This window comes from Paramisgurnus dabryanus, chromosome 11, assembly GCF_030506205.2.
Source record: "Paramisgurnus dabryanus chromosome 11, PD_genome_1.1, whole genome shotgun sequence".
In the NCBI taxonomy this organism is placed as follows: Eukaryota; Metazoa; Chordata; class Actinopteri; order Cypriniformes; family Cobitidae; genus Paramisgurnus; species Paramisgurnus dabryanus.
The window spans coordinates 34,662,834-34,676,575 of record NC_133347.1 but is presented as its reverse complement, the minus strand read 5'-3'; the positions used below and the strand labels follow the sequence as shown (position 1 = coordinate 34,676,575).

General features: G+C 37.9%; 1 protein-coding gene across 4 annotated transcripts in view; it reads left to right on the top strand.

Annotated features, from left to right (window-relative positions):
* The window catches only part of mib2 (MIB E3 ubiquitin protein ligase 2), a 62,060-nt gene extending 50,255 nt beyond the window's left edge, over positions 1-11,805 (top strand). For all 4 annotated transcript variants that reach the window (XM_065271327.1, XM_065271328.1, XM_065271329.1 and 1 more), the window contains 6 exons: positions 2,549-2,675; positions 4,114-4,338; positions 4,716-4,894; positions 5,120-5,304; positions 9,041-9,106; positions 9,192-11,805. In XM_065271327.1, the coding sequence (XP_065127399.1) occupies positions 2,549-2,675; positions 4,114-4,338; positions 4,716-4,894; positions 5,120-5,304; positions 9,041-9,106; positions 9,192-9,433 (1,024 nt within the window). In that variant the 3' untranslated portion in view covers positions 9,434-11,805. The remainder of the gene's footprint in view (positions 1-2,548; positions 2,676-4,113; positions 4,339-4,715; positions 4,895-5,119; positions 5,305-9,040; positions 9,107-9,191) is intronic.
* The last annotated feature ends 1,937 nt before the right edge of the window (positions 11,806-13,742 follow it).

Below are 13,742 nucleotides of genomic sequence, written 5' to 3'. Positions count from 1 at the left end.
TGTTTTAAGACAGTGGGCCCTATCTTGCACCCAGCGCAATTGACTTTGTCAGTGAAGCATGTATCATTCGTATTTTGCGCCGGCGCACAGCGGGGTTTTTCCCTCCACAGATGCACGTCAGCAAACTAGGGAATGAACTTGCGCTCCCTGGGCAGTTCAGCGCAAAAAGGAGGCGTGTTGCGGCGCAAACCATCTCTTATGCTATTTTGCAGTTTCAAAAAACAATTGCGCTACTAACCAAAAAAAATGGTCTAAAGTCAGTGGCGCGTTGCGCGTGGTTCATTATGCTATTTTAAGGGCGCATGCTTGACCATAATGTATAGCGTGCACAACGCGCATACACTTTGCTTATCTAATCTACACAGATGCAACAGTTATTTTTGCAAATCATAAATTGTTACACTTAAAAATATTAATACACGAGATAAGGGGAATCATAGTGGTGAGCATTGTGGTGATAGTTTTTTTTTATTCTCATGCAAATAACGATTAAAATATTTTCATAACTTTGTTGTGTGGCTGTATTACGTTTATTTTATGTAAATAATAGTTAAAATGTTTTCATAAGAAACCTTAATGTATATGAACTTGATTTGTAAGAGTACTTTGGGGTTGGACCTTGCTTGCGTTTCTTGGGTCCGATTTCAAAGCCCCCAAACCCTTTCAGCGGTGAGGGTGGACGCAGCGATGTCCTCTGCTGGCGTCAAGTCCTGAGGCAGATCCACCTCCCGTTACACGGCGTGCCCGATTTATGCTGGCAAGCGTGGGATTCCCCCGTACAAGGACGTCGGTCTCCTCGGCTGTGAACCGCTCCTGGCGTGCGCCTGGTAAATCCGTCATAATAATAGCAACCCGCCATGGAACTTGCGCCCTTGCATTTAAAGGGAATGTTGGCTAGCGTTCTGATTGGTTTATTTGACGTTACGCCCAAACCACACCTATGAATAATGAACCTACTTCAGACCAACCCCTTATTGATTTGCGCCCGCCGCAAGAGTTATTTCTCACGCCGGGAAAATAGCAACAGCGCCCAAGATCCGCCCACAAACTCACTTGCGCGTTGCGCTTCGCACTTGCGTTTCAGATCGTTAAAATAGAGCCCAGTGTGTCATTACAGAAAATGAGGACTGAGGCTTTCTTGTTTCAGTAAAGACACATTCAGGTCCTCTGAATCAATGTGGCTGTGAATTCCAAACAGTGTTTTTGCACCCTTAAGGGAACTCTAGGAAGGGGACGTCACATAAACCGCTGCTCCAGATAAAGAGAAAATGACTTTTTTCATTGCTCTATTCTCTTGAGTGTTTTTTAATCGTCCACACTATGAGACGCAATTGCGCCCTCTAGAGTTTTCACATCAAGAGTTCATCTTTCAGATTTACAAACAGATTCATCTGGAGATGTGGACAGCAGTCACCACTGATCTTAGGTCCTCGTAACAGCTGACAGTGGCAAATAAATCTTTTCTTTAGTTGCATTGGATTTACAGCATTCATAGAGGCCACTATTTACAGCAGAAAAGATCAAACTCTGGTATAAACATGTCACTTTCACGTGTGCATGTTATCAGCTAAACGTCTTCATAGGCAAGTTAAGTAGTTATAATTACAGTATGAAGTCTCATGACCTCAAAAATCCTGTATGTGTCCTTATTTTGCTCTTGTAGCTGTGGTGACTGGCTGCACATGGGCAATGACATGACCTCGAGGAACAGAAAAAATGTCCTAACCCTACTTCATACCATTTTATATTTGTCCTTTAATCCTATACAGCATGTACAGTTATCTATGCTCGCTCTATTTGGATATCCTTTATTAAGTATATATAGTATAGAGTCTTTTCACACAAATCAGTTTCCTCTATTGAAAACAGGTTAAACTGGTTCATCTTGGTTTTATTTTTGGCAGAAAGATGTATGCAGTAGTTTCATTGGTTTGCTTTCTGGGTGAATTACAATCACACAATTACTTCAAGATCTCTAGGATTTTCAATGCAAACCTCTTTGACCTTTGCCCTGCTAAAGTAATGCTCTACCAATTGAGCCACAGGACTGAATGAGCTATACAGTAACAAGAAGACATAAATGTATGAAAAAAACAAATTAGTTCAGATGAGGTCTCACAAATTCAAAAGTGATTTAGATGAACTGAAAAGATTTAATTAACGTGATTTTCCTAGAACACATTTAACATCAGGAGATAAGAATCAAAAACATTTGTATGTTTATGTGTAAGATGGCCATTTATGTTCTTGTTTTCTAAAGAACTGCCTGGGAATAGGTAAATACGCACATCATTGTTTCACATCTGTGCATGTGAGGCATATAAAGATTTTGCGTTATGTCAACAAAAAACCTTCATCTGCCCACCCTACATTGACTCCCTTAATCCATGCAAATTCAAACACTAGATAGTAGAACGCATAGTTTAGGTGTGTAGTGTATTGTGTTTGTCATTTTATACACAACCACAGTAGTATTTTTGTCAAAGTCTGTGTTGTTTGGGACTGATCGTACTTGTGCGTGTGTGTGTGTGTGCGTGTGTGTGTTCAGAGCAACAGAGATGATCTTGGCTCGAGCAAGACAGCTTGCAGATGTGAAGAAGGAAGATGGTTTCTCTGCACTGCATCTGGCTGCACTAAACAACCACCGGGATGTAGCTGAGATTCTCCTTAAAGAGGTGTGAAAGACTTCATTCATACTCTTCATACAGTATCTGTGACATGATGTTAATTATTCAGTTCAACTCAGTCTTTAGTTACTTACAGAATAAATCATGCATTTTACTGTAAACAAAAAGATAAGCTACACATTTCTGCCTTTATACACCTATAGTACACTTGGATAGATTAGAAAATTGTCTTTGCTAATCCGCAACATATTGACAGAATGTCGTGGATGAAGCAGTTAAATGATGGTGGACATACTGTAAGCGTAAAGGCAATAAAGATTTAACCTAACATTTATAAAAAACATGTACATTATAGGTCATGTGTCTGGTGAAATATTTTGGTTTTACTTGCATATTTACGAATACTTTTATTAATATCAGGTGCTGTTTATAGTTATTTAAGCTCATAAAAATTGCATGTCTGAAAGAAAAATGTTTTCTTAGAATTTTAAACAATGCAATGTGTTTGAGTAGATGACATTAGAGTTATTTTGCCATCTAGTGGCAGTGGGCAGTAAGATTTAAACATGGACATAAATGATAAACTTCAATTGTGAACAAAATTTATTTTCATTTGCTCAAAATGCATTTCCCTTGCAAGACTATGTATTGCTTTATATACTTTAGCATGCATGTGTGAAAAAACATTTGTCTTTACAGAACTGTGGCAGAAAAATCATTGTGTAGTACCTGGAGATGCTAATGCAATAACATCCGTGAGCATTTCCTTCAATCTCAATGACAGGTGCTCGGCCCAGCACAGGCTCCCATAGTCTTTTAGAATGAAGGTTGATGAGTAGCAAAACTCTAGAGCTTGTTAAAGAGCTTGAAAATTAATCACATAAAAATGTGAATGGTAATCTGAAAGAACAAACAGGCTGCGTCTGAAAGTTAAGAAATGCTCCCTTTAGAGGCAGAGAGCCTTTCAAAGACTAAGGGGGCATGCACACCAAAGCTTTTAAACGCGGCTGAAAACGACAGGTGGATGCCCGACTGCCAGCTTTTTTCAGCTGAATGCTTTTTGTTGCTGTGATACTTCTGCTTTGTTTATCAGTCGTCGTATGATCCGCTGGTTGGTTGTTGTGATGTTTGTTCCGCCTCTCCTCCACTGTGATTGGACGGTCGTGTGAGAACTACTGCTGATGAGCTGAGCTTCTTACCCAAAGTTGAATATTTTTGAACTCTCTGCGTTCAGAGCTGGATACAGAAAACCTGCCGAGCGCTGGCTTTCAGCATGGAAATAAACACCAGCTGCTGGCTTTTTTGAAAACCGCCGCACTTCCATTGGAAACATACGCCGGCCGCCAGCGTAGAATCTTGGTGTGCACGCCCCCTTATCCTATATTTAACTGGTTCACTTTTAAAGACACCCAGGGAGTAACTGTCTGATAAGTGTCTATGTTTCTAAGTCTCAGTTTGTAACCTATCATCACATTTTTTAATGTAGGGTCGCTGTGACATCAACATTCGTAACAATCGCAATCAGACACCTCTGCAGTTGGCTGTGACTCAGGGTCACGTGGCTCTAGTGGCCTTGCTGGTGACAGAGGGGGCGGACGTCAACGCGGAGGATGAAGATGGAGACACAGCGATGCACACGGCTCTCAGCCGACAGCAGCTGACCACTGTCATGAGCAGCGGTGAGGGCGAGGGCTCGGTGCTGTACAGCAGGGTAAGATCAAGAATTTTTATCTTGAATTTGCAAAGATTTTTGTAATTTATTTCCTATTAAAGCACACAAATTTGTACACTTCCAGCTTTGCAGCACCATTTATTTGATTTACTTTTAACTTAATGTAGAATTTCATTTTAACAGCAGAGCATTTTGTAATTTAATCTAGTTTATAATGTTTAGTTTTCAGTTATCTAGCATTAAGACTTTATTGTTAGCGTCATCAAACAATGATTCAAAAATATGCTACAGTACATTTATACTGTGTGTGCGTGCGTGCGTGTAAGTATGGCTACTTCAGAGGTTATCATGTCTGTTTATGAGGTGTTTGTAAGAAAGCAGTTTTGTTGAATCATTGATTCTTTGTGTGTGTAAAGTTGTGTAGCTCAGGGCTGATGGGAAACACAGAACTGAATGTTGGTGCTGCCATTGCCTGCTTCCTGGCACAAGAAGGAGCCGATATTAACTATGCCAATCATAAAGGTAAAAGCCCACTAGACCTGATGACGGACACCACTATACAACAACTCATCCGGAGCTTCGCTGAGAAACACAGGTAGGCGTGTGTGTTTGTTAATTCAATTCAATTATTAACTACTGAAAATGACAATTTCTATGTGGAACTTTTAATCATGAACGAACTTGAAATGGGGACTTTTATTTTGAAACCCATTTTCTGATACACTATATTATAAATAATCTTAACCAATTGTCTAGTTGACTGTTTCTGTGGTTGTATCAGTAAAGATCAGAAAATTAACAAGTGTGTTTGTGTGTTTAGACTTCAGGCTGTCACGTCTGGCACTGGAACGAGCAGCAGTAGTCTCAGACGGGTGAACACCACACCCAACACCATGACCAACCTGACCATGCCCAGTGTTATGGGACCCAGCGAGTGCCTCATCTGCTCTGAGCTCGCTCTTCTTGTACTGTTCTCTCCATGTCAACATAGTGTCGCCTGTGAGGGTGAGCACACACACACACACACAGACAAACGCAAACACGCATACACTATTCCAGTAAGGGAATTGAAATGAACTCATTGAGTGCGTTTACATTGACAGTCTTACGCCAATTATGTTTAATAAACTGATAATGTGTGGGGTAATGTAAATGTGTCAAACGGATTTCTTTTATCTGGAAAAGCCCATAAACGGCATTAGCAAAAAACTGATTGGCACAGGTTTTTTTTTTTGCTCATTACCCCGATTCCATGTTGCATGTAAACATCTGAACTGGCTTTCTCGACTGACGCCACGGGTCGGGTGTTTGAACAGAAACTGTCATGTGAGACAGAAGTAGTAATAAACGCGATGTGCAAACATCTATTTGTGATGACCAATTTTCATTTTGTGGCAGACTAAGAAATAAATGAATGTATGGGAATGTACAACAACGCTCTCACTTGTATGATGTCACAGCAGTAGGCAGCGTAAATATAACGACACGCCTATAATCCCTCCCACTCCGAAGTGATACTAAACTCGATGGAAAAGCTAACCACGCCAAAGTGAGGTGAGCTGACCCGACCCAAACTAAACTAAACCGTGGGGTACTATGCAATGGAAAAGCGCCATAAGTTGATGCACGTGCACCTGTTTCAAATAGCATGAGATACAGAGCATGAGTCACGTGACTGGTGCGAGCAGCTGTGTCACGTGTTTATATTCGCGCTTTGGTCCGCAACGAGAGCCTCCCCCGCCCCGATCGCGCCCGCGTCAAGATGCGATGAGAGTGGTTTAGAGACCACGGACTCTATAGCTGTTTTAACTTTATTTGTTGTATTTCCAGCTTACAACACTGACAGTTGTTGTCTGATATGTCGGCTCAGTGATGACTTGCTTATCCACAATGCCATTAAATGTCTTAATAAAGGAAACGCATTGAGAGGATTTTGTGAACTCGGAAAAATATCCTGGCGTTTCTCCGAAATTCAAAGCAGACAAAGGCTCAAATATTATGTGAGTCATCGTTCTCACAAAAGAATGCAATTAAAACGAGTAACATTTAATCACCCATCGCTCACAGCCCAGCACCTGCACCACTGTATGCGTATCGCGCTGACAAACATACGCCTGATTTTACTGCTTTTGCGAAATCTAAAAGTATAATTTCTTTTATTAGAAGCTAGCCTAATGTTTGCCAGTTATTAAGACGGCTGTTGTATTTTAAATAGGGATAGTGAAATAATAAGCTTTGACAAAAAACTGCATAAAACAATGTTATGTTCCATATTATAAACTTTTGGTTAGGCCTATGTGTACTTAAGTGAGTAAATAAGTTAAATTCTCATTGAGTGTGATATGGCTCTTATTTACCCCTTTAAAGGGGACATTCCACAAGACGTTTTTAAGATATTAAATAAATCTTTGATGTCCTCAGAGTACATATGTGAAGTTTTAGCTCAAAATACCATATAGGTCATTTATTGTGGCATGTTAAAATAGGCACTTTATGGGTCTGAGCAAAAATGCACCGTTTTGGTGTGTATCCCTTTAAATCCAAACGAGCTGCTCAGGTGGGTGGAGTCTCAAGCGATCGCGCTGTAGACAAGGCATTGCATTCTCTCACGAAAGAAGTTAGTAAGATATGTTCAGCATTCTATATTTGACTTAAGTTTAAAAAGTCAATCATCTGTTTTATGCATACTAAATACATGTTTATCAGCAGATGGGGAACATTGTGAAATAATAATAAAGACTTTTAGGTCTCATGCTGCCAGTGTTTTAAACAGGCACAATGATTTTCAGCATGTTACAATAAATTACACAAACTTCAGAGAAACATATTAAACAACATACTTGAAAGTGAACCGTCACGTTGCTCTCTCTCTCTCTCTCTCTCGCTCGCTCGCTCTCACTCACTCACTCGCTCTCTCTCTTGCACTACGGTAAGGTTAATCCTTTAGACCGTTAATTCAATCTTTAGAAAGATTATTAAAACTACAAGTTATAAGATTGTAGGCTCCTGTTTGTGTTTGAGGGAATACAAACGCGTCGTGCTGTCAGTCATTCTTTCTCTCTGTCTATCGCACTCGTGAGGCCGTTCATGGTTGGATAGCGCAGATGAAGGGGCGGTATCATTATAATAAGATCCCTTACCTACGTCATGTGGGGAGCGAAATCCGAATGACCTATATATTCACATGCTTGCAGAGAGAGCCTTACCAAAACAAAGTTACAGGTTTGCTATTTTTCATGTTTTCTGGGTTGGTAGAAGCACTGAGGACCCGATTATAGCACTTAAACATGGAAAAAGTCTGATTTTCATGGAATGTCCCCTTTAAATGTAGAATAAAACTTACTCGGTCATCTTACAATGCCCTTATGTTGTTATGCAGTTTTAAAATACAACATACAAACATGTCTGAATGTAGAAAAAGCCTACTTGGACATCTAACAATGCACTAATTTTGTTGTATGCCGTTTGAAAATAATACATGTTTGTAGAAAAAGCCTATTGTACAATGCACTGATTTTGTTGTTATGCAGTTTCAAACATCATCACTGATATATCTCTGGCTCCTCGTTTGAGATGCTTTTCATGAACTGGCTCCTATGACAAACTAATTGAATAGCCCTTTTGTAGACGCTCGACACATAATCGTATTCATTAATAGTAAAGAAATGAAATGATATTAGGCTATCAGTGCTGCTTTCGCTCTCTCCTATCGCTTATTTTAAAAATGAGCTTATGATCAATAAAATGTTGGTTATATCTTCTGCTTTTGGTGACGTGAACTCTGGCCTACATTATAGCGCAGGAATAGGATATCCGTATGAATTGAGCAGTTTAATCAACTTTTTTCACTGTGCTCCTATATTTCTTTGTGTGCTCCTAAATTTTTTCATTTAGGAGCACATGTACTCCTTGGGAAAAAGGTTAGCGTAGAGCCCTGCGTCGGCAGTGACGTCACTGCCTGTAAGAAACCTCCAAATCCCATGTAAACGCAGTTTTTTGCATAGCTGGTTAATTGATTTGTATGTAAACATCTGCAGTGTTTCCCACAGGATTTTGAGAGACTGTGGCGGTGATGACGTCACACGCCGATTAACATATATATGTGACGTCATTGCGTTGTGTTTTACCCTTTGATCTGTCACATTATATTGCATTTTAACACAACTGAATGCTATTTTTACATATTATTTGTTCTGTTGTCTATAAAATAGTGACTAAACACAACCCAGTAGCAACCCACAACCCAGTAACTCCTTGTTTAATCCAATCAGCTCTTTCTTTAACTGCTGCTAAAAACGGGCCCTCATCTGACAAAATCATCATACATTTACATTGAGGCTGTACTGATGTTGCTCTTCTCATCAGTGTTGTTGCATTATGGGCGCTTTTTAATTTTAAATACCAGTGGTAGTTTTATTGTATATTGCGTATAGCGCAGACAATTTGTTGCAAATTCATAAATATGAGAGAATACACGGTTGCTGTTTCTACAGAACACGTGCACGGGCCCGCCACAGATAAATCAATGTATGGGAAACACTGATCTGGTTTCTTTAATAAGCTGATTTTTGATAGTTATCCCCTTATTCTGTGTATGTAAATGCACTCATTTTCATCCTATGTTTATGTTTTTAAACTTTAGAAAGTTTGTAATCATAAGCTATCATTTAAGCGTAATGCAAAGACTGTTCGCACTGATATGTGTTTAAAGAAAATCTCCTTTCCTGTGTTCTCTATTCAGAATGTGCTCACAGAATGAAGAAATGTATTCGGTGCCAGGTGACAATAACAAAAAAAATCCGTCAAGGTAAAAGTTTTGATACGTTATGCTTTTGCCTTTTACTCGAATTGAAATCTGAAGATGGTTTTGAAATGTTTTCATCTGCTTTCAGATCAAACCGAGGTGGAGTGCAGTCCCAGCTCAGAGAACTCCGAGCATCATAACCTGTTGGAACAGCTGCAGTCGCGCTACCGGCAGATGGAGGAGCGAATAACCTGCCCCATCTGCATCGATAACCAAATTAAGCTCGTGTTTCAATGCGGCCACGCATCCTGCATCGACTGCAGCGCCGCCCTCAAGACCTGCCCTATCTGCAGACAGGCCATCCGTGAAAGGATCCAGCTGTTTGTCTGACGCACGGCAGACAGGTTTTTCTCGTAGAAGTCACATGGCCGTTCTTCAAACGGGATGAAGGAGGTTGCCTATCTGTGCTTTATAGTCTGTCGAGCATCATCATTTAGAGACAGTGCTAGACTGTGCCGCCCACTTGTACCGGACCGAAGGATTTGAGCGGACTGAGATGCCGAGTCGAAGACCGCGTTTGGTTTTGCTTGAGAATATGTAACCGACTGGGGGTTATCATCGACTGTTGTTTGACTGAAGAACGTTGGACATGGCTGTGGATTTGTCCAATGTTTCTTCGGTCATCTGGGTAGTGTGATCAAATCTTTATCAGTGTTCTGAGCAGAATTTAAATGATCTGATATACTCCACGCTGCAAAGCTTAGATTATAGCAAACAAAATACACGGCATGTGCGCTTTAATCGTACAGTAAGCTGTGACATCAGCCCTACACTAAAACAAGCTTAGTTGTTTAGCTTATTCTCACAAAACCTGAACAAACAGAGCAAGTTTGGTTACATTTCACCCTAAAAACAAAAGGAAATTTTTTGTTGCAATGTTTATTATTATAATGTTTATTTATTTGTCAACCCAAATTATTGTTACTATAAGTAAGGTATAATTGACGACAGGCCATTAAATCATAACAAAATATTTGTGGGGTGCCGTTAAACCGCAGGTGTGCATTATTTTCGAATAATAAAAGGACCGGAGTCAATTATTCCACTTATACCAAGGTTAGGTGTGCGGTTATTGAAAAATAATCAACACCCATGAAACATTTCTCAACCAGTCAGAATAAAGCATTCAACAGCCCCGTGGTATAAATCCCATTATTAAAAAGCGAAGCGAAGTCACATTGCAATGAAACCATAACGGTCCTAAAACACGCAAAGTATTATTTAATATAATTAACATAGATATAAAATATCAGTTATAATTCAAAAAATGTATTTAAAAATATAATGAAAAGAATTGTTCTCATTTTTGTCTTTTGATTTTAGTTTAAACTTCAGCTCCACTAAACTTGGGCTGCATACAGCTAATAATTTGCAGAATAAAAGTTTTTGTTTATATCATATGTGTGTGTGTATTGTGTATAATAATTCTGTATATATAAATAAACACACACATGCATGTATAATTTTAAGACAAAAATTTTATATATTAAGTATTCATATGTGTATATACAATTTGAATGGTATATAAAAATGTATATACACATGTAAATATTTCTTAAATATATACATGCATTTGTGTGAGTGTTTATATATACAGAATTATTATTTACAGTACACACACACATATGATATAAAAAAAAAACTTTTATACTGCAAATGATTAGGTTTGATAGTTGTTATGCAGCCCTACTGAAAACATCCAGAGATAAATGAAAGCCACAATAAAGTACAGCAGACATAAGAAAAGTACAGTCATTGATAATCTCCGCACTGTTTTTGTCGCTTAAAAAGGTTTTGTTTGTCAAAGGGTGATGTTGTACAGCTGCCTGTACCATATGCCTGTACCGTATCATTCGCAGATCTAGAACTTACAGACGCTTTCCACAAGCAAGTGATATACATACAGTAATGCATGCTGGTGAGCATAATATCTATGTCATATATTATGTCATGGAAAAGCCATTCGTAGACTTATAAGTACCGGCGTTCTGACTGTAATTTCTACTCACGTGTGATGATGGCTGTGTGTCTTTGCGAGGGTCTGACAGAGAGTTTTTGAGACCCTCAATATTAATCTAGTAGAATCGTTTATATGCAAGTTGCTCACATAACGGCAAGAGGCCTCCAAACTCGTCCCCATTTCTTCTGTAAACTTTACACAAACTCTTTACAAACTTGTGTAAACTTTACAATTGCATCCATTGGCATTGCATGAAATGACATGATATGATATACAGGATTTGTTAACCTCATATAGCATCACTTGGATGTGACCATTTTAAGGACACTCTGATTTAAAAAAGAACAGCGAATATGAACTCTTCAAGGTTGTGAGGGATTAAAAACATTGATTTACGATTAAAAGTATATGCTATCATCAGGTGAGGGCTCGTTTTATTCCCTGTAGCTTTTTAATCAGACTGCCAGAGGCCTTTGTGCTTGGATTTCCTGAGTGTTAATGGAATAGTTGCAAAAATGAATCTTTTGTCATTATGTCCTCATGCTTATGTTGTTCTCTTTTTTGCCGGTGTCTACACAGAATTTTTCAATCATTATGCAGTTCTTTTTATGCTTCATAAAGGAACATAGTTACTAAGAATAACCATAAAAATGATTTAGTTAGTAGGTGGGTGGACAGGAAGGTATGAGTTGCTCAAGTTTTGAATTTAAGAAAAATAGATTCACTGATAATCATCCTCTACTACTAAAAACTAGCATATTCGTGTTCAAAATGCTATACATGAGCTTCAGCAAAAGAAATGATCAATCATTTCAGTCTGCTGTGTTCCTTGTATAAGGCTAACGTATGACATCAAAACACAAGTCTTATGCAGTCCTGTAGTTTTTGTCAGTTTTAAAGCTTGACAGCGGTTGTTTGAATGGAAAGTGCTGTGTAAGGATTCTTCAAAACTTTCATAGATGTTTAGAAAGGTTTTACTGTAGTTATTATGAATGATAAAATTTTCATTTTTGAAAGAACTATTCCATTAAGGTTCGCTGCTTTTCACCAGTTATTGCGATTTTAAAAATGGCAGCGTAAAGGCATCATAGTGTATGTTCTCGAGTATATCACCTCTCATTGTCAATTAAAATATTTGATATGTTCTCATATCCAACCTGAATTTGGCATAAGTGTAGTCTTGTCGTCCATTAAGTGTATTTGTTTCCGAAGGGCTTACTGTATGCATTTACGAAATTTATTATATTGTAATTCTTAGTCCCGTGACGGGCTGTTTTTGCAGTTCCAGCTTTTGGGATAGCCAATACAAAATGTATATTTGGATGTCAGAAGTGTTATCTTTCTGTACGCCATCCACTGGAGTTTATGAGAAATGCCATGGCGGAATTAGTGCCAAAATTTGTTAACATGTATAAAAGCATCATGTCCGTTTGTTAAATTTAGATTTGATTTAATTGCTCAGTTCGTGTTACAGGGGTGTGTTAGTTACATTGGCTATGAAGTCATCTTTGTTTTATAATTTGTCAATACTTAAACTTTCTTGAGGTTTTTTCAGTTGAAAGGACAATTGTTGAACAGCCAAGATGCTTTGCATTTTAGACTAGAAGGACGGCGTGTTGATGATTCTTTAATAAGCTTACAATATAAAGTACAGCATCTGTCTGTAAGTCATTTGTTTACAGAACTCAATTCCACTGAAAATGACTATTACAACTAAAAATCACATTGTCAGTGTCATTTGATTTATTTGTGTTATGTTATTATATAGAAAGTATATTTAAGTTTGTATTATGATTTAAATCGTGCTATAATGTACATTATGGTGCACTTTTTCTTCTTTCCAATAAAGAAGCCAAATTATACAGATAACTCCTACTTTTCAGAATCCAGAGATATTAGTTATGTTTTAGAAAAATCTGATTTTTTTTTTCATAATTCCCTTGGAACTATCAAATATTTTGGACAAATACAATAATACTGTGTGTGCTGTATGTAATTCAAATGAGCAAAATATACACAAGTTCTCTGCAGGTAAGGACAGACACGTGGTATTGGAGAACATGTATTGTATGCTGGGTTTTGAATTCATAAACGTGTATGTCAAAAGATTATTTAAGCAAAAAAATGTTACAGAATGTTGTTTGATTTATACAATATGTGAAGTTCTGATGTTGGCCTTACTGTCCACCTCTATATTTATTTTGTTGTTGTTTTATTTTCACTTTTCTTTTACTCTGTAAAAATATTTTGCAGTAAATATTGAACTGTTTTATAAGCATATATTTATGTTTTTGTTTTTTGGGGGGGTGTATAGGGAGGGATCTAAGAATCTCACCAGTTAATAAAACGGACAACTTATTTTCAAAACTTCTTTTTTTAGCATTTATACAAACTCATATGAGTTCCTGGCAACAATGTGTTTCTTCGAAATGCAAGAATATAGACAAGAATTATTAACATTTTAAATAAGAATGTAACTAAACACATAAGTACTTCTTAAATTAAAATTCTTTCATCATTTAAATAATATAAGCCCACTGTAGTTGCATGGATTACTTTTACGATAGCTATGTGTATCTTTTTGACCTTCACTATTTTGAATCTGTTTGCCTTTGCTAAATGGATCTAAAGTTTCAACTAAAGAAATAAATTTATAAATACTTAGTGGGGCTTGAGGTG